General features: G+C 41.2%; 1 protein-coding gene across 1 annotated transcript; it reads left to right on the top strand.

Moving 5' to 3' along the window:
• Window positions 1-1,461: 1,461 nt before the first annotated feature.
• LOC149299319 (V-set and transmembrane domain-containing protein 2B) lies at window positions 1,462-20,987 on the top strand. Its single transcript, XM_089486549.1, has 5 exons — window positions 1,462-1,534; window positions 2,291-2,475; window positions 3,581-3,613; window positions 6,070-6,445; window positions 20,899-20,987. The coding sequence occupies exons 1-5, from the start codon at window positions 1,462-1,464 to the stop codon at window positions 20,985-20,987; spliced, it is 756 nt and encodes a 251-aa protein (XP_089342675.1).
• The last annotated feature ends 1,051 nt before the right edge of the window (window positions 20,988-22,038 follow it).

The raw sequence follows: 22,038 nt of genomic DNA, 5'->3' as shown, positions 1-22,038 counted from the left end.
CCAAAAGTGCCGGAAATGTTTCTATAAAGCAATGCTTTTGCTCACGTCTCCAGTGCTGAAAGTGTTAAAGCCGGGATTTCTAAAGGTTGTCTTAAGGAATTGTAAATAGTTAAATGCACGGTCTCCGGTGGGGAAAGCTGCTAATTTTAATTGCGTCTTATTTCTTAAGGTACAATAACCTGTTTGAAAGATGCCGTTGATTTGAGCTGATTAGCAGACGGGATCTTGTAATGCTCTTTGTTTTCCCCATACAAACCCATTAGCAGGGTTCACTTAGCTTCAATAAGGCATTTTAATGCCCCTTTTGTTGAGACAAGTGCATTCTCCCCTTACATTGATTTATTACCCCCTGAAGCCTTCCCCTTCCTGCAAACACTACATTCTTTCCACTTCCCCCCCAAAAAAGGGGAGACGAGGGCTGTTCACCTAGCCCCTAACCCCTGCAGCCCCGGGGGTGGGAGATAATAGAGCGCTGCTGAGCTGTGCGTGCCAGCAGGACTATGCCTCTCCCAGCATCATAGGGGTTAAACCAACGTGTCCTGTTACCAGCCCCCTCTGCTTTTAGTGGAGAGAGCAGGGGACATGAATGCTGCATTGATGAGATTTTTGGCTAAAGCGGTTGCTGCTTTGAACTTCCTCTGTGTTTGGTGATGGTACGCCGTCCGAGCGGTTCCAGGTTTTGGATTTTTTGTTGTTGTTGAGGGGGCTACCTTTAGCACATCGTTCTAACGTGCTATTTTTTATTTTTTTTAATCGAATCATTGAGCAGGGGCAGCAGATGGGGGCATTTTCTCTTCTAGGCTGGTCACTGTTGTGGATTTAGGATCGGAAAAAAAAATCCTTGGTTTATTTCCAGATCTGATCTGCTCAGAGAGATTCCTGACAGGAGAAGGGAGAAAAGGGGTGATTTGGATAAGATTAAAAAAAAATCCACTCCTAGACTAGACACGAAGGAAAAAAACAGGTCACAAACTGCAAGCAATCGATTGCTTCAGTGATCTGGAGTGACAGGAAGACTCCTCTTGACTCAGTAGATCTTCTGTATCATCAGGCTTAATATTGGGATGGGTCTTGGAAGGAACACCTCAGCCTCCTTGCTTCTGGACACCAACAAATCCTACCCTGCCAGAGGAAGTTGAATACCGCTGTTATCTTATCTGGAGACAGATTTGGGTCAAATAAGATCAGATTCAGTATCGGGTCATATCCGATCCAAGAGGAAACCCGATCAGCCTCCATGTGGATGTTATAACTGGTCTGAAAGTGGGTTCAATTGTGTGGTGTGATTTTAACATTTGAGGGAGGGTGATAATACCTTTTAACTTTGGACCTTTTATTGAAGAAACTTCTATCTGTTCTACAGATCTGCCATGGGATTGGAAATCTCTTAGTTCCGTGCTGGAGATCTAGAGATTTTGTTTTATTGAGTTTGATCTTTTCCCAAAATCTGACATGCATGAGATGGAAAAACAAGGATTATTTAGCGCTCTCTGTTACCTGATGTTGAATTCTCCTCTGTTATTTACCGTAAATGGTGAGTAAAGACGGTTCTTTGTGTCCTAACACTGCATGCACAATAACGCAGCCCCTCGGTATATTTAGATATCTAAATTATGTCCCTCAGCCGGTGGGTTTCCTGACGCACATCTGCACCATTTGTGGGTCACTAACGCTGTGCAGGTGCAGAACTAAGCGTATCTTGGATTGAAGGGCAGGCATTTGCATTACAAACTACGCTTTGGAATAATAAGCATCCCTATTAAACAGACAAAACATCAGCCCAGCCCTTTTTATACAAGACCTAATTGATGTTTTTGTTTAGGCATGAAACTGCTATAGCTCGTAAATGAATACTCCAGGAAAGCTATGAGCGAGAGGAAGTATATTGTGTGCTTATCCGTTCCCTTTCTTAACTATATCTATTTAAATATGTCTATATTCAGCATGGCACACACATCATTAGTGGTGTGTGTGTGTGCCTATACTGGTGCGGTGCACGAATGTTCTTTCATCTCGCTGATCGCCTGCCCCAGTCTTTGCGAAGGGTACAGGGCTTGTAGGGGATGCTGTCATCATCTGTTAACATAGGCAGCAATTGCTTTCTGTGGCGAGATGGAGACAGGGATGCTGAGATATAGTTTATTGCTTCACTTTCTGAACCACTGGAGTCTAATTTAACAAACTGCTGTAAACCCACGAGTAAAAAGAAGATCAGATTACACCCGTCTGATCCTGTCTATTAATCTCTCCTCCTAACCATCCCCTGTAATTCTGTCTTTTTTGCTCCCAGCCACTTTCACTGAAGTCCCCAAGGATGTGACAATAAGGGAGGGAGATGACATAGAAATGCCTTGTGCTTTTCGGGCCAGCGGATTCACCTCTTTCTCATTGGAGATCCAGTGGTGGTACCTAAAAGAGGCAACTAGGGAGATGGCACATGAATTAGCTATCAGTGCCCCTGGGGGCAGGAGCAAGGTAATGACTACACTACGTTTACCCAACCTATGTTGTGTGCAGTAAAAGATTATTGAAACGGCCTCCGCATTCTCAAAAGCGCGTGCTGGCGGTAATAATACACAAAGACTTATCATTAGGACAATAGGGGTAATTCTTTCTGAAAGAGGGGGGGACTCGTTCTGCAGAGTCTAAAATTACCCCGGCAAGCTATCAAGAGTTATGTGCTCATCCCTCTGTCCTAGGAACAATATGTACGAATGATATATATGTTTAGACTGCCTCCCAACTCTGCAAATAGTTATGTAAGTAAGTGAAAGCACATATTGACAGGAAGAATTAGCAAGATGAATGCGCGCATCGGAGAGGCACGGCCAAGAAACGCTGCACCGAATGCAAAGCTCAGCTCATCTCCTCGGCTGCAAATGGATTATTTGCTATTTTGCAAATAGAAGTCCGTTGACCCCTTGTTAATGCGTAGGCTTTACTTCCAACAATTTTAGTCCATATAATTTGATCCGTGATCTGATTAGCATCATCCCTCCAAATAAATTTGGAAATCAGGTTACAGATTCCTACATCTCTGTATTTTAAAGGATGGCAACCTCAGATTAGGAAAGCAGTCCTCAGGATCCGCCAGCTCCCGATAAACACAGACAAAAAAAAAAACATTCAACACACAACACTTTCCCTTCTTAACATAACAAATACAATGTATCAATCAAAATGACAGAAACCACACCTCGTCATTGTTATTACCGATATATACTTTGGGTTAAGTGTCATCCAATACAATGCGAGAATATTTGCAAATATTATATTTAATTATGTGCAACGTGGTACTGGCGATTTAAATCTGATATTGTTTTGGTCTTTTTGCACACATACACCCCAGCCTATACTATGTGGTTGGTATGCTGGAGCGACGCAATGTGCCATATGTTCCAAATTTATGCTTATATCACAGACTACCACCGTTCCAGCACGCAATGTACAGATTCCACCACGCAGCGATGAGGGTTTATACACACGGCCGAGGCTTTTCCGGAATGTTTACATTAAAAGCTGACTTTTAAGTAATTACTAGTAATTAGTACGGTGATAATTGTCTTGTGTTGCTTTTCAGGTCACATCGAATAAGGATGGAACCAAAATCAGTGTAAGTTTACTGCAAAAATAGTGCTTTGTACCAAATAATAAGATTTCACGGAATTATTAAAGCCTTCAGCGGCTTGGAAACAGAATGTGGTTATTGTCACCTCCTGGCTGTATCTGTGGAATCTGACAGCGGGGATATTGTGTTTAATTATGCAATCATCTGCAGATTTCTTATCTCCCTTACAATTTACAGGCTGAAAATCAATCACTTCATTTAATCAAAGCGTACCACTGTGCTTAACCTCTTCACTGCCACAGTCCGGCCACTCAATGACTCCGGCCCCTATTGGTACCGCACAAAAAGAGGGTTATTTGTCTTATAACAGAATTGCTTTTTTTTTGTATTATTTTGTATTCGCCAAAGATAATATTTGAGGAGTTATATCCTTTTTGGATAATTGTAACCAAACCAGTTGATTTTAATGTACAATTTGGCAATCTGAATTGATGCTAGTCCTGGACTGCAGAAATAAGGAGTAATTATTTTTATAAAAGACCATTTTCTTATTCGTGAAATAAGAATACCCTGTATGTGTGTTGGAGTTTAACTCATCGTCTCCCTGGCAGATCAGTATGTAGCCTCCCTACACATACAGAAGCCTAATGGCACTCGCTGTACGGTGATCACAAAGCTTTGGGAAGCAGATTTAAAGTTTGACAGTAATGAAGCTATGGAAGCAGGTTAACAAAAAGTAATAAGGACACGCAGAGATCCTGCCCGGTGTCCTTTGAGACTTGCATCTGTGGTGAATGATCGGTCAGGGGCTATTTGTAGAAAAGGGGTTTCTGTGAATAAGACTTAACGAAACCCAGAGTCCATTAGCCCGTGAGAATTTTGGGGAAGCTGACCCTGAAAGAGCCATGGCTGGCACACCAGTCCTTTGCATGCCCCTCCATCATGTTGTGGTTGAAGTCATTGATATTCAGCATGCATAGTCTGTGTTTTTCTCGGTATCTCTCTGGAATTCTCCCCATTTCGGCCTTTCCGTCATAACCAGACAGGCTGTGGGATCAGATCTAGGAAGCCTTCCAAACACTCACTGAGAGCAGGAAAGCTACAGCAATAATAGATATATGTGTAATATACCAGGGCTCCGCCACGCCGGTCTACAGGGGCTGCAAAGAGGTCAGGAATTGAGTAGCCCTGTCTGATAACAAGCAGTTTAATGAATTTTTAATTGCCATGCCCATGCTCAAGCTGGGATATCCAAGAATTGTGACCTGTTTGTGGCCCTCATGGACTGGATTTGCGACACCCAGTGATATGCCAACCATTTGACCATTTTAAAAAAATGTACACAGCCCTATAAGAAGTAATGTACCGAACGCCATGCTGAAGGAGGAGGAAATAAACAAAGCAATTTAGCATTCATTTCACCACAAGGCCCCCAGCAAGTCCATCCATCCATATAATCAACATACCAATCATCCCAGTAGTATATAAATTATAAAAGCCCCTTGCCTTTATTAACCAAGAGAGCATGAAAGACAGACAGCAATTCAACAGAAGGTCATGATTAGAATACAGCGCAGACTCAAACTGCACTTCAAAAGCATCTCGGAGAAAGGAGAGACCCTCGCTGCCTGTAACCCCCCCCATTCCTGCGTTAGCCGACATGCGATCACTATCATTAGCACATTGTCCAAGGGCTGCTAATAAGCCCGCCGAGAGGCCAGATCTTATCACAGGCCGTGTTCCTGTCGCTAAAATGACGTATTGATGCAATCCATCTGGAATTAGGATCTTTATACTAGCCCCTGAGACAGATAACTGGGGTTATTATCTGTTGACAAAAGGGAATGGTTTGTAGGAGTGCCCTGTGACGATATTGGCAATACCCCATCCTGCCGTGACGTGTAGGTATCCTTATTGACATATAGGTTTATTAATGTCTAAGTACTAACAAATATGTATCAGGCTTTCCTTAGACCAACGCCAAGGATAGGTGTTTCATTCCAAGCCTTATGTGTTTAAGAAGCTTGGACAGGGTTTGGTCGAAACGCTAATCATTTGTGTAAGGGAACTATAACCCGATGGGAACATAGCTAAAAATGTTTTATATAGAGCTAGATTGAGATTTCATATACAATGTGTTGTTGTCAGTGTGTGTGTGTGTGTGTGTTTATATCAAGCCCTTGGGTGCCAATGGTAATCCCACCTTTACCAAGTAAATTGTACAATAACAGTTCATACAATACGTCTGACAAAGGGATGGTGGTCTTTTTATTAGACTTATTTCTTTTCAAAGTGCCAGTTTTGACATAAACTATCATATTATTATATTTATTTTACTGGATATTATTTTCATACTTATCATTATCATTATTTTGTCTTTTGTTAAAAAAAAAAGTTAGTAACTAAAAGTTTGAAACTCAAACTTAAGGTCGAAAAAGCATGAAAACTTTAATTAAGGGTTTTTGTATTTGGCTTCTTACATAGCTGTGTTGCCGTTTCAGACTGTTCGAGTCCAAGGTAATGACATTTCCCACCGGCTGAGGCTCTCCAACGTCAGAAAGCAGGATGAGGGCATATATGAGTGCCGTGTGTCAGATTATGGAGACGACGAGACTCAGGAACACAAAGCCCAAGCCATGCTCCGGGTCACTTCTCGCTTCAATCCACCTGACATGCAGGCGGCGGAGGCTGTGTCCCATATCCAGAGCAGCGGGCCCCGTAGGAACAGCCCCAGCAACAGGGCCACCCCAGAACCTGGGAACAAGCGCCCCGTCCCCGCAGGAGACAGCCTGGCTCCATCACCAGCCACTGCAGCATCCTCCTCCGCTTCCCCCGCTCCTGGAAAAGCAGCCATTCTGCGGCAGCAGCATGGATCGGGTCAGTAACATGTTGTTTCACAGTGCCATCTGGTGCATCCACAACGGTATTGTATAATGCAAGAAAAAGCATACAAAACATGGGGAAACATGGGCTTAGAATTACCGGTATAAAAGAAAATCATTCAAAACAATAAGAATTTTAGAACACTTAAAAAAGAAAATGTTCTAAAATGATGCACTTTATGTGCCGTTAGAAATGTGGACAGGGCCAATATTGTCATTATTATTTTTTATATGTTGAATATTGTAATTCACCACTGTTGATATGCAAAGGATTTTTCTGCACGAAACACAAGAATATCTCAAGAAACAGCTGCTTCTGGAACAGTACAGTTGATAAGTCTTGAGACGAGAGGCAATGGCAGTAGCAGGGATGACCACGAACAAGCCTCCTGGATGGAGGAAAGTTTCCCCCCCCAAGTCGGTCCCAGCTGTGGTCCCTTTTTGTCTGATTTCAGTACGTTTGCAGCTGCAATGGGTCAGCTCCAAAATGCAGTATATACAGACATCAGATAAGCAGGACCCATGAAAAACAGCAGCTCGCCAATGCCATAAACTAGAGGTGGGACAGACACACTCCTATCTGCTATCCTCATGGAAGGAATCCTTCCCGCTTGCAGTAAGATTAAGTAAGAATAGATTATTTCGTTGGGATCTGCTGCTTCAGCATGAATGATTTCTAAAAGCATATGAAATGGAATAAGTAGAGAAACTGCATATTGCCTTTTATTTGCATACGCTTAGTAGGAGGGTTCACGGGGGACACATAACACATCTCCGCATTCATAGTAAGAACGGTGTATAAACACACATGAAGGAAGAGGTTCAGTCCAGAGGGAGGGGAGCTCCATGGATGCAAAGTTACAGTTCTGACAGGAGTCACGTGCGGAAAGCCACTGCTTTGTTGGTTATTATTGAAATCCTGAGCCCCCTGGGCCATCCTCTTAGTACAAAGTGCGACCAGATGCTACTTAAAATGAAAAATTAATGACACAGAGCAGTCTGCCTCTCATCTCTCAGTGGGAGTCACAGCAGCTAGATCCTCTGCCGTGTGTCACGTATCATCCACGCTAGCATCCAATACTACCCCTTTGGAGTGGAGGGAGCAAAATCTCCACTGCCTGGGAAGAACGATACAGTGTCAGATATGCCTAGGTGTAAGAACTTACACTATGTGGTTAATAGCCAAAGTATATGTCCCCACATGGCAGACGGTACGCTGCTAGCAGGAACAGGATAGGCGCATCCCTACCCGTCAGACTCATTTACAACTTTATACAGACAGCATAGATTCCTGAACAGCGGGATGGGTCTTTCAGGTTACAGAACCACAACTAATGTCTGCATAAATAAGCCAGAAATGAAATGAATTTAGAGCATTAGTTACATTGGAGAGACGGAGAGATGCTTGTGGTCGATTCCAGGTCTGTGTAAAGAGTCCTAATGCATTGTGTAGTGGTGGCCAAGAAGGTTGTGCCTTTCACTTACTGCAACAGTCTTACGAGCAGTTTTAAAAGAGTCAATGAAAAGTTTTTCTGTGATTTCTGTCTGTCTGTACTTTTTTTTTCTCGATGCTGCATAATTTGAGCCGGACAATCATATAATTCATTTATACCATCTCCAACAAAGAATGATTGAGGTTCTTTGGTATCCTAATAGACCCGTGTCCATACCAAGGGAGCTGGAGACCTCTCTCTCCCTGGGGGTCTTGGTTTTAAAAAAAAAAAAATCCATATTTTTACTAAATGTAACTTTTTATCGCTGACCAAGAGCTACACATTTGTCAGAAAAATCCATGAAACCTATTAATATGTTTAGCATTTTCTTTAACAAGTCATGGGGTAAAGATTGAATTTTACTGCATTTTTAACATTGATTAATGTAATGGATATATTCTCATCTCCTTCTTTCTAAAAAGACCTGATAATGGAATATTCCAAATATGGAATCTTTTGCCTTTCTATATGTCTTATTTTATTGCAGAAATATTATTGTTGATGTGTTTTGAAAGATGATCCACTATGGAAAAGTTTTTAGTTTTTTTTTTATATAATCAACACAAAACATAAACAATTTACACCCCAAATAATGTCCCCATCATTATCTATATTAAGCTATGGTTGGATTTATATATTCATAATATAGTGAACATAATATGTACGGCACCAGAGCTTGATGACTTTTAATGTTTGTTTTAGTAAAATACTATCACAAGGCAAATAGTAGATGTGAAAGTGGCCACCTCTGCCTTGTGATAAAGTTCCCTCTTTTCTGTACATTAAAGAGAAGTCTTTTGGAAGCTTTTACCGCCAAAATGAAAATTTCTTAATAGGAGAAAACATTCCATTATTTTTTTAGCGCCAGCAGATGCTGTAGCGCTGTTACAATAGGGGACAGTGAAAATTAATTAACACTAATGCTGACAAGATACATTAAGATTAAAACATATTTAATACCAACTGGCATAGAAGGAGAAGGGGCCCCTGCTTTTACCAGCTTACAACAAGCTAATAATTTAATTTAAAATATTCAGTATTGGTCGCTATCTTGTATATAATATAAAATTATCTGTGTCTCAGTCATGTCAGAATATCTCATGGTTGATCTACCAACATGTAGCAGATAAGCCTGTTTTCTTACATTTAAACCTTGTGTTACATGAAGAGGGCTTGTTCCATCATATGTGTTACTATAATTGGCTATAAACGGGTTCTTCGGGGCTCTTCAGAATGGGAAATGTTAGGAAATTACTCATTTCTGGTACTTCATTCACTTTTCTTGGGTTGGATGTAGGATTTCATGCCTTTAGATGTATAATGTGCCTGTGTGGACATTATAAGACTTTATTTTAGAGCAGGGATTGGAAACCTGGACAGGTCTGATGTATCATTTGGGAAAAGGGTTGACCGAAACAGTGGATGCAGGATGGATGGACCATGTATAATACAGAGACCACCTTCGATATATGTGTCACGCAAGGCTGGCCTTCAGTCTCTCCTTGCAAGAAGAAGATCTTTCTATAAGCGATCCAAACTAGCGATTCAGCATTTGGTTGAGCCGACCTCGCAAGCATTGTAATCATACCCCTCCTTTTTGGGGAATCCTAACAATTCCTTAATGCCTTCAGCCACTTGAAACCGCGTAGTAATAGGACTTTATAACGGCAACCAGCCCTGCTCGCTTGGCCACTAATGACCGGTAAGAGAGCGGGTTTGAAATAGTGGTTTATAAACATGTGGCTCTAATATATCACAGGAGCTTTATGAAAAACCAATAAGCAGACGTGGCGTTCGGGATACTTTGTGCCCCGTAGCGATATTAATGCACTAACCATTAGTTCAAATGGTATTAATAAACACCGGGAAGAGTGTGGGATTTCTGCGACTCTGGATGATGGATTTGGTGCCATTTCAGCCTTTCCAGGAGCTAAAAACAATGTGATGACGCATTTAATATATTATATGGCGCCTATACATAAATTATAACCAAGACAGCTCACAGCGCCAGAGACTATCAAGGAGATTCTGTATAACTGATGCCCGGTGTACAGAGTTCATGGACATTCTAATTGATCATTGTGTCCAAAGTCCCGGCATTAGAGGCCGATAGGGTGCAGAATTCCCCCTGGCTTTTTGGGGGGGGGGGGGGTGGTTATACCCAAAAACATATTTTCTGAATTTCTTCTGTGTCATAAATGTGGATCATCAAAGAAATGTTCAATACACAGTTTAATTAACTACTCCACTTGATTAATAGTGACTGGCAAGTCAGCACTATGAGACTCTAGACAAATGTAATATCTGGACATTAAATGCATAGTAAGAAGAGATGCCAAGATGACTGACCCCTGAGACTACACACTGGCTGAAACCACAGCTCCCCTGATACGTGTGTACCTGATAGAGCCGGATCCCAAAAGATCTACAGTGGATAGGCGATCGGCGATGAATAAATACATCTAGAAAGCTACTTAGTAAAATAAGAAAGCCGGTATATGTCCAAAACACGTTACGGAGCCTCCATTGCAAAGCAGAAGCGATGGCTCTGGGTCAGCGCTGAATGAATTGGCGATGGTGAGTGTACGTAGCATTTTTTCTCTCATAAATAATTTATAATAAGAAGTAATATTTGTGCAGCCTTCTGAATTGAGGTGTGAGGTCTGGTTTAAAGACACGGCACCAGTGTTTGGATAATTCCCTGCATATATCTTTGCCATTATTACCGGTATTTCAAGAGGTATTTGTTGACTGTGGAACGTTCACACGAGTCCATCTATATTCCTTGAATAGCAGGAGCTCTGTGGGCGTCAGAAACCTGTTTGTGCATATGAAATAGAGCTGCGGGGCTATGGCTGCATTATCTGCTTCACATACATATATATAATTTGGATAACATGTTTCAACGTGTTCACCGAACCGGGTGGAAAACCATGTATTCGAGGGAAACGACTGCAGACGACGAAACAAAAAGACAGCGTTTACAGAGAGCAATTCCGAGAATCTGCCAGAGATCTCTCAACTCGCATTTTGCTTCTCCTTGTTTTATTTGCAAACACACGGTAGATTTATGTACATATAGAAGTGATGGATATTCTCGTCGGCCTTTCTCCTCTATTGCCATGGAGATGATAATGGAAAGTTGTACCCATTCGTTTCTTTCTTTTCCTTTATTCCGGACAAATCCCCGTGTTATCTGACCCTGCCGCGGTCTCAGACTGCGTGTCACTTTTTATGATCGCTCTCTCATATGGGCCATTACCAGTGAAGCATCTGCTTTTCCCTTTTTTGTATCTCTACTTCATTCGCTGGAACTGCTCATTTTTTTTTTAACCCTTGTCAATAAGACGTCGGCATTGGTTAATAAAAGAATCTTATTGATGGCACGGGGTTCTAGAAGCATTGTAACAGCAGCGATTGTCTTTAATGTTCGTCTTATTGCTGTGAGATTTTGTAGCAGAAAAGGAAAGCCTAATATTTTGGATTCCAGAACATTGATATTGTGCACTTTGAAGCTCAGGCGTTCTTCTTTCAGAATACAGATCAGCCTTTAATAGATTCGCAGGCGACAATAACGTATCGACTGCTCTTGTTATAAACACTTTAGGTGCTTTGGGAGAAATGAATCAAGGCACTGGTGTCAACGGCATTTAAAACTTTAACCAAACATACTGGGCATTATAATGGGGGTTTCCCCCCCGCTCTCACTTTTTTGTGTCACTGAAGGTGGTACCTGAAACATCTTGCGCTAGCCCTTAGGTTGATACAAGGAGCCAACCAGAGAGGCCAAATGCCACAAGGTAATTACAATGTCCTTGGTGTTGAGTGCCTTTTATAAGGCTCCCTGGACACAAAACTTTGGAGGTCTGTTCATCATGGCCCCTGTTGTGTAGCAACTCTTCATCCTCGGGGGATGATAACTTGTCATGCTGGGTGCTTTTAGCTTCTGACTTCTGTACCCTGAGATTATTATGAAGAAATAAAACAGTGAACATGTCTGAGAAAAGCCCATGCTTTTGTACCTTTCACTATAAAGAGGTAAAGCATCTTGTGGGGTTTATTGCTGGTAATAAAACTAAACACTTTCTATGTTCTGGCTCTGTAGTAAGCGGAAAGGTAGCCATCGCCGCGTGGCGCATGTGGCCCTGCAGGAGGGTCTAATTCGCTCATGGTTAGACACCTCGCATCATGACAGATGGGGATAAAAACAGGCGGCCAAGAGATCATGCACTGATTGTTTATCAAAGCTGTTTGTTCAGGCAGGATTCCCTGTTCGCACCATGATCTCTTACCGTCCAGAACACAATTGCCCACAATTTGTATATATTTATAATCCTAGGAGATCTGGAGCCATGGCTTCTAATTGTGTTTCTTTAATGAGGATGTTAAGCTGTGTATTTGCTGTTACAATTGATATGTGTGCGTTCTAAAACCATCCATGGCTTCCCAGCAGGGAACTTAGTCTTATGCATTTGGAAATAGGCAGCAAGCTCCGTATGTTGGTCCATTTGGCTGGTTCATTTCAAGCCATGGTCCGACATGACAGCTGAGGGGTTCAGTAAAGTCGGTGCTCAGCAATTACTAATACAGCTCCACCGATCACACCAACTGAGAATGTCTATCACCTCTGCCCCGGAGCTTTCCTCCTATACTAATGGGTCTTTGACAGCCGCCAAGAGGAAATAAAAGACAGGTAAAGTATAGCGTATTATGTGTACGTACAAACCTGTCACCTACGTTACTGTGTCTGTGGAGGTGCTGATCTATATGGGATTTGGCGAGGAGGCAGCACATTATATGTCTATAAATCAGCGTGCACGGTGTTTACTCTGTATCCGCAAATAATTGTATAATTAGAATAAAGCTGAACATTATGTTAAGACTGGATATTTACCTCGTCTCATTTACCTTATAAATGTCACTTGGTTCTTCTGAGCCGAACAGTAATAAAAACGTAATGGCGTGCGTGGAATCAGGTGGAAGGGAGTATCGCTGCGCGATGATTTGGGAGCACGAAGCGTCCTGGATTCCGTCTGATGTTTGGAAAGTCCTGGTTATTAGGGGAACTAAAGGAAATCACATTGCTTGGATTTAAAAGGATAAACAGCAAGGGGAAATTAAACAATGGAAAGTGGAGAAATGGTCGTGGATGAAATGATAGAGAGGGTGTAATAACTTACGTTTTTATTATCGTTTTTGACCACAAAATGCCTCTTGCCAAAAGGAGCAGCAGAAGTCTAGGGGCATGGACCAGTCAGTCTTCAAACCCAATGACTATGAATATCGAGAGGTTTTCCTGTAGAATACAAGAAAGAATGACGGAGAGCTACGAGGGAATGCCTTCACAGTCACTTGTTTGCACCCTATCTGATGGAAAGGGCCCTTCGGTTATGTTGGTATCACCACCAGGGGAACTGCGCAAATAAGTAGACCCATGTGGTAAACAGTGGAATGCCTTTGTCTTAATCAACAGGGAGATGTATGGACTCATGAAAGTCTATAGATCTTTTTGTATAAGCAGGACTTCATTGGCATCGCCATAAAAAGTCAGCTCAGCGGGGGGCTTGAGATTGGAATGTAACCCAAATAATTCTCCTGCCTACAACGATGAGGACTTCAGGTGAATTGGAACCCATTTCTCTCCATTACTCCATATAACAATGTATTTAAACCTCACAGGAAAAAGAGACTACCCTTTTATCAAAATTCTGCAAGAACAAAAAGAAATATTATTGGAGGGCACTTTCACATGTTATAAGCATCCTGGGGGCTTGCATAGATACAACGCATAACATGTATGACGAAGAAAGTCATGGGTTTGCCGGCCGGCGCTTAGAAAATGCAGATCTGTAGCTGTGATATCATTTTCCAGCTGCACGGTGAATATTCATGCAGCCCGCTCGCTGCCCGTTCTGGAAACAAACGCCTGATTAAAGCCGAGCCATACAGGAACATGTTTCCAGATCCTCTCAATCAGCATTCCACATTAAATTAGTCATTAGTCTGGGGGGAGAATGACAAAATTACGTGTTGCATGTTTCTGAAGCAGCTGCATTGTTTTACATCGGATTTAACCTTGAAATCCCGCTCTGACTCACCATTGGACGTGTGAATGTATTTTTAAAGCACTTAAAATGAGAAGAATGAAACAAATGCAAACGACGATTTTCTGCAAGATTTGTTAACGCAGCGCAATGTCGCCTATCACATTCTGATTGATTTACAATATCCCAAAGCATATTCTTCTTTGATGGCTCCGAGCCCAAACCAAGATGAATAATGTTCCGGGGGACTAAACCATCAATATACATTCAGCATTTGTAATTACTGCTCTTTATCGACCCTGAAATATTGTATTTTTTTTCTCTTCTCTTTAAGGAAGACTTACTTTTTATACATGTATTAAGATCGTCTTTGCAGTGAACACATCTTTGATTCATATTAAATATACAATAGGAGTTTTACATAAGAAGCCCTAGATATTTAGAGATGGGTGCTGTCCAGGTGAGGCCCTCAAGGCGCCATTAAAATTGGAACCCAGTTCATTGATAACCCAAAGTTAAGAGCTTTTGGTCATGTAGGGGGTAATACCCGGCTATTGCTGTTTAGTGGCAATAGTTACTAACGGTTAGGTGTTGAGTTGATGTTAGGTGCCTAATATTTCCTTTAATTTCATATTTAGAAAGAGGAATTAGAGACCCAAGCAAATCACCTCACCTGGGTCAAAGGACAAGTTCTTTGTCATATATACATTGTTAGAAAACCTCTTTCCATGTAGAGGGTGGTAGATAAATGGAACAGCGAGCAGTGGTAGACACTAATACAGCCTAAAGGGATAGAGCTATCCTGAATCTAATACAAGATGAAGGACTGATTAAGACCCGAGTGTCTCATCTGGAAAAATGGGCAGACTAGACCAAAGGGCCAAATGGGTCTGATCTGCCGTCACATTCTGTGTGTCATGCGAATGAATCGGGTCCCTTATATCTGCTATAGTAACATGTTTGAGCTCCCATGGCTTACAGCGATAAACCATTCATTGATGGTGTCTGTAAAGCAATGATTTTACCCCCTTCATGACGGCTGGGCGATTTCTACTCTTCCGACCAATAGAAAAACATTAGATTGTTCTTTAACCGTGAAATTAATTTGTAATGAGCACGCATTTAATGAAAGCATCAATAACATGTAAAATAGACCGGTTACCATAGGCTTGGCTGCTCCCAGTTACCGTTGGAATTATCGGCACATACAGGTGGCACAAGAGGATTTTTTGTTCTCCGTGCCGGAGCTTCGGAGGGCACATGCTTTGTGATTTATTAATTTTGCCCACGGAGTGCACAAAAAGCAGAGATTATGCTGATTTCCAAGGACAAACATTTTCCGTGCTGTCAGAGTTATTTAGGCTTTACTGAGGGCATCTAGAGACATCCAGCCACAAGCTCCGGGCTGATTTAAACAATTCCTCTTGTCTTTCCGCTTTAGCATTAGGAAACAAATGCAAAACCTTGTTTTACTGATTGGCCATTTAAGAGCAAGTGCGGTGAATCATGTTTATTAGGACGCAGCAAATCGCGTGGCCTTAAAGCACAAAAGCAACATGTTGTTTATAGTCAAGAGCTTGGCTGTCCAGATTAAGCAAATTTCACATTGGGAACTCATTTCCCGCCCCATTACAAGGTTTATGTGTTCTGAACAACTGAAGATCAGATTAAGTGCGGTCAGAAGAGGTTTGTTCCATTTTTTTCTCTGTTCTCTGGCTTTTTTTGGAACGTTTTTTTTTTTTTCTTTTTTTATGCAAGAAATGTCAGCAAAATGTTTTTTTTATTACTATTATTTTTAACTGATCATTCTCATCTAATCCTAAAAGCACTTCAGCCAGGAGGACTGATACAGGATGGGAAAGAAAATCGGTAATTTTACATCTCCATTATATCAGACATTAAAGAATGTTGGTAATCAAAGTCCAAATTCAGAGGAGACTTCGGTATTGATTTCAAAGACTGCTAACGGTCTCTGTGGGAAGACGGAATTGATTTGTTGGAGGTATTTATAGAAAACCATAGATATCTATGACCCCCCTATGAGAAGATGGGCGCGGTGTGCATATATATATATATATTTTTTCTTAAGGAAATATACCAAGTTATAAGTGTTTGCGTGCAATTTGCATCAATACACGACTGTCATAGTCGGTAGCGATATAAAGTAAGTCACCATTTGCTATATGAACATACCACCCTGGTGCAGGTGGAGAGGGGCATTGGTGGTTATTTCATAGCGCCAAGTTGAGTTGTGCCTCATGCCAGGGCAGAGTGAATGATTTTACAGGGTTTATCCAAAAATATATATACGTGACGGAATAATAATCCCTAAAACGAGCAAGTGCGTCAAACCATTAAAGCCCCCTTTGCATCGGGCAAACAGCTCGGATCGTTCTTTTGGTGGGACAAATTTCAGTGTTCACATCTGCCACCGGCAGAAATATCAGATGAGTAGGAGTCTGCCTGTGTCATAAGAAGCTACTCGCTGCCTGAATGAGTTTGTTTGTCAGCAAAACTGGGCTATTTGTCACAAGAACAGTCCGCAAGCAAGCGTTTTGTAATGCCAGGTTATCAGCTGGAAGTGGGGGAGCCAGTGAATCGGCTGGTAATTACATCAACTTGGCACAAAACAGACACTAAACAGAGCAGAGGCTGGCACGTCTTCCGCACACACAACAATTGTTCCATTCTTTGCGAAAAAAATGATCTTATCTGAAAAAAACAACTAAAAATACAAATGAGAAACACAATAGAAAGGAGCTTCGCCCCGGAGCGGATTGGTACAGGTTTCATGGAATACGCGCAACAAAATAGATACATCGTAACATCTAATATCCTTTAAATATGTACAGTCTGTGACATCAGACTTTGTAGATTCAACTCTTCCCATAACCCTTGAATGACTCTCATTGCCAATCTGTAATGGAAAACGTTATCTTTCAGGGGCCGAGGGAAGGACTTTCCACGATGAGCGGCCTGGCGCACATTAGCGTTAGCTCTGGCATGGATCGGCGCTCCGTCATTTCCACCCGTCGGACTTTCCGCGTATGACGCCCTTTGATTAGATCTTGCTTTCCTCGGCTGTAATTACCGTCGTCGTTGCAGCTGGCCGGTTTGTATAAATGATTTGGTTTGATTGTGCTGAGGATACCCAACACGGTAATTTGCATCTAGCATGCATTCACACAGCAAGTCCTGATTTTATAAAAATATACATCGTGCGCGCCGCGAATGGAACAGACTAAGGCCAATCAACCAATCACTGATTGGATATTATAAGTGGATTGCGTCTTTTCGGATACAGCAGACCTTTGGTGTTTACACGTCTCATAAAAAAGGAAGAAGTTAGGGGGTTTGGGCGATTTTAAGGCGTCATTGTTTCTCCTGAATACTGATCTGGGAGAAGCTCGAATTCCATCGTCAGAAAGATCTCGGAATTTGGAACACTTCTTCTGCTCACAGAAGTTTGACAGTCACTTCCTGCGAGCATAGTGCTAATAAAGTGTTTGTGCCAGCGGGTGAAGGAAAAAAAACAACACAGGAGCCCCGAAATTAGCAATGTATTCATCATTGTCAAGATTGCCCTTATGCCGTGGAGTCTTGGCTGCTCCTGACGCATTAACGTTTTGGGTTTTGAAGGATTGATGGTATTTATAGTCAAACAATGGATGGTGCGCCCGTGACAGTCACATTCAATCCTGCCACAGCCGATAAGCAATATTTTAGCCGCTCTAATGCAATAAAAGTTACTTTTTTTTTCTTCTCCAGACAGTCATTGTGTCTGCAAATAATAATTGTATAAACGTCTCTTCTGAATGTCATACATTTTAATAACCTCGCTGTGTTCCATAAAATGGAAATCTTACTTTTGGATTAGTAAGAAAGCGAAGAATTTAATTAGTTAAAAAATAAGATTAAAAAAAAACTGCCAGGCTTTAAAAAGCAGAGGATCATTGACTCGGCTTGCAAGCCCACCGGCATCTTCCACCGGCAGTTTATTGCGTTAGATCTCAGCCGTTACCATATTCATGATGGCTGTGCATAGGGTATCCCTACATAAACATATAGGCGGTTCTGATAAGTAATGCTAATAGCACATGGCCGAGTGGCCCCAGTCCTGGGGGAATGAGACGAGGTACTGATTCCATGTGCAAAGCATGCACGTATACATGCAGCATTGCAGAAATAGAGCCGCAGCATATGTGTGTGATGGGTCTACTACATAGTATGATGGGCAATGTCGCTATGTGACAGCATATCATCCCAACATCTCTCCGGGCCGCTCCGAAGACCCCCCCTCTATAAAGCCATGGAATGTACCAAACCATAACATTCTTTAATACTATTTACTGCGTATTCCAAACATAGCACGAAAGTTCTAACAAAACCATGAAGTTAGTTTGTTCTCAGTCTACGTTTACAAGCGGTTGACAAAATATTGTTCTCATACCTGTATGCAGGGCGGTCACGATAATAATCCTTCTTAAAATATTGATCGACAAAACTCAATGTTATTTGATTGATTCTGTTTATCAGCAACTGGGATATAATTCCCAATCAGCCAGTCTTAGAAACGTAGAATTCTGGAAGGACGTCCTCGCTATTTAACGCCACTTTATTTAATGGTTACATTGGGAAACTTAGTATCCTTTTTTATTGCAGTCATTTATTTTATGGGAAACACGGATGTTTTCCGCTTCTGTATCGGTGGTCTTTACTTCACATCCAGGACGTACAGCGTATAAAGTGGACATTTGGCCAACGTCTTACTTCTCTCCTCCCCCCAAAAAGGGTATAAGGTATAAAGTAACCTCTTGACATTGATTAGTACATCCTGATCATCACAAAGCTGGTTAATATTAATGAAATCCTTCTGGTGCCTCGGTTTGTAATATGATGAGATATTACTGCACTAAAATGGGTCGTTCTGCAGCTCGTGGACAAAAGGCTAATTATTATATTATCCCATTAGAAGCTTTACGGCTCCTTACAAATCATGTTCTATTCAAGAGCAAGAAACTCCAAATGGATTTAACTTTTATTAAGGCAGGAGTTGGCATTACTATCTACATCATAAAATTCCATCGTTTATATCTATAGGCATCCTATACATCTAGTCCTATGTATGTGTGTGTATATGGATATGTTTGTGTATATTATATATATATATATATATATATATATATATATATATATAATGAGAGATATCGGGTCCTTTTACATACTTTGACCCAATGCCATGTTCGTGCTTTTGTAGCCGACTACGGCCGACGTCTCTTGAATGCTAATATAGCCAGTTAGAGATGAAAGAGGAATTATTTTTCTTGGTTGCATGACCAGGCATCTGTTTATAGTAATAAGTCACGGAACGAATGCTAATAAGCACATATCTTACCATCCTCAAGCAGGTGATAAATCTTTGCTAATGATCGCCTGGAGGTGTTCACCGCTTCGCACCAGAGGCCGGTACACACCAGCTGCCGCTATAACGCGCCGGCCTCGCCTGCGCACATTTATCACGGAACCCGGGTGAAAGTAATTATTACACATATGTGTTTGTATGTGTAATATACGCACTATTATTGCTGACGTTCTTAGTTCTCTGTTGAATGTGCATCTTGTACGTTGTGTTGTTAAGATATATTTTGACCTACAGGAAAGCTGATATGTTTTTCTTTGACTTTTAAATGCAGTCCTCAGCAATATAGGGGACGTTTTGTATTTAGAAGCCATTCTGCATGCTGTTGTTTATACCAATAGCAAGATGAGCGAGAGGATAGCCGCTTAGGGTCCTCAAGTCCCGTAGAGGTAAGTAAAATGTAAAGCAAAACAGACTTGGGATCCTCCAGACACATTAGGTCCAGCCAACCACCTTCATGTTATTGGGTTAGATGGTTACTAGCATCATGTTTACCAGGACTAGGGTCTGACCGTTAAACGATAGACAGGAGTTTGTCACTTCTTGGACACCCCGGCTATGGCGCCGATGGTAACCCTTCTTGTTACAGTCACATGAGATTATGTTACCGCCGACCAGTACAGACAGACACGTCGGGGACACGGCGCGTGGTCAGAATAGGGATTGTTTCTATTTTCTTTTATTGCAGATGGGAATCTCCGGTGCTTGAATGTCACCGACTGGCAGGAATGTAAAAGGCATCCTATTCTGAGTACAGGCCAGATGGTTCAATTAATAGGCTTGTTACCTTGACTGATCTCTTTGTACTCAATTCAGGAGATCCATGAAGCCCAGCGTGTAAATTTAAGTGAAGCTCCTCTGCAACGCAGAAGGGCGCCGCTGGGTCTTCCATTCATTAATAATGCAAACTCCTACTTTCTAATTATCTCACAAATATTGTCAGACGTTTTCAGGTTAGCCCCACCGTGTAAAGGAAATAAAACACAATCTGCCCTCTTCGTTATATATTAGACTTCACAAGTATTTTTGAACTTTGGATAAATAAATGCATTGGATGTTTTTTGTTTTTTTAAATTATTGACAGAGCGTGGTTGAGATGGACCAGAGCTGCACATTCTGGACCAACACATCACTAAGATATAAGGAGTGCGCTTTAGTACATCCAGGTTTCAGGGTTAATTTTCATACGACAGCTAGGAGCTACTAGACAAGTTTTTTTTCTTTTGTCTGGACCATGAAGGGTGTAAAGTCATTGGATAAATCATTAAGCCCCAGAGGTGAAAAGTGTGAGAGCTTCGTATTTTGTCTTTAAATGATGGAATATTATATATTTTTGTACAAACTGGCACTGGATGAAGGCTGTGTTTACGAAGTCTGTCTGTCCCAACGGCGGGGTGCTTAAGTGACCCTGTGAAATGATGGGGTCTGGTCCTTACAGACAAATCTTTCACATCATAACAACAATTTATTGTTCTTTTGTTTCATTTTGCAGGCACCGGACCCACTCTCGCCAGCGATCCCATGCTATACATGTTCCTGTTGATATTTCATCAGCTCGTATATTTACTACTGAAACACTGATGGACCATTTTCTCAATCATTCCTGAATTCAACCAAACAATCGTAGGATCCTATCCGACACCCCAGCTGCAAAATGTAAAGAAGGACAGGAAAAGACTGAAAGTAGCATGGCAAAACACTACAAAGGAGGGAAAAAATACAAAAAAGAATATTTTTTGGAGAACTTACACAACAATTAAATCACCCCAAATCATGCATCTAGTTTCCAAAAAGTGTCTGGTTGGAGCCTTGCCAATGCGCGCAATGCGTCTGTAATTCCCAATAAGTATAGGTACCGTATCAGGCATTTCTTTCCAAAAGCCCCCTATTATTCTTTTTGCACGAACTGTTGAACAGTTATTTTTATGAGAAAATGTAAATTTATTAAGTTTAAAGACCTTCCCTGGACGGGGAATATTTTTAAGTAGGATGTGTCTAAGTGTTTTTTGGATTTACTTTGTTTTTCCTTTGCACCTTTTTTTTTTGCCCTCCTGTTATTTTTCTATTAAATTATTTCTTTTAAATACCATTTTCTTTTCCTTGAGTCGAAGGCACATGTTACCATGGTTATTAATCACCGTCAATAATATTTATTTTTAAATAAAGATTGGAAACAAGGTAAGACAATTTGTTTATAAAACTGTATTGTATAATGCTAATTAAACAGTTGAAATAAAAGAGTTTTGAAATAAGTCCTCGAAGCTTTTATATTTTTGTTTTGCGCAGGTTTCCCAGAGAGGAGAACTAGGCAAGCTGTAGTCCCTTATTGTGAACCATTGTACCAGGTGTGTTCTTTTGTGTTTTAGTAATTGTTAAGAAGATCTGCGTCCTATATACACTAAGATTACACTATTATTATTATTTATTCTTTTATATGGTGCCACCATATTCACAGTGCAGTACAATGGGACCATCTGTTATAATATTCTGGAAATTGTTTTCTAGTTGATACTAAAAGCAAATTGCAAGGCAGGTGTATTGTCCACCTAGATATATATATATATATATATATATATATATATGTGTTTCCAGTTGTTGCTCACTATATATTTCTAAATAACATACACTTTTT

The sequence above is a fragment of the Sceloporus occidentalis genome, unplaced genomic scaffold (assembly GCF_023333645.1).
Source record: "Sceloporus occidentalis isolate IW3139 unplaced genomic scaffold, rSceOcc1.0.p SCAF_29, whole genome shotgun sequence".
Lineage (NCBI taxonomy): Eukaryota > Metazoa > Chordata > Lepidosauria > Squamata > Phrynosomatidae > Sceloporus > Sceloporus occidentalis.
The sequence above is the reverse complement of the archived record's forward strand: the minus strand, read 5'-3'. Positions and strand labels throughout refer to the sequence as shown.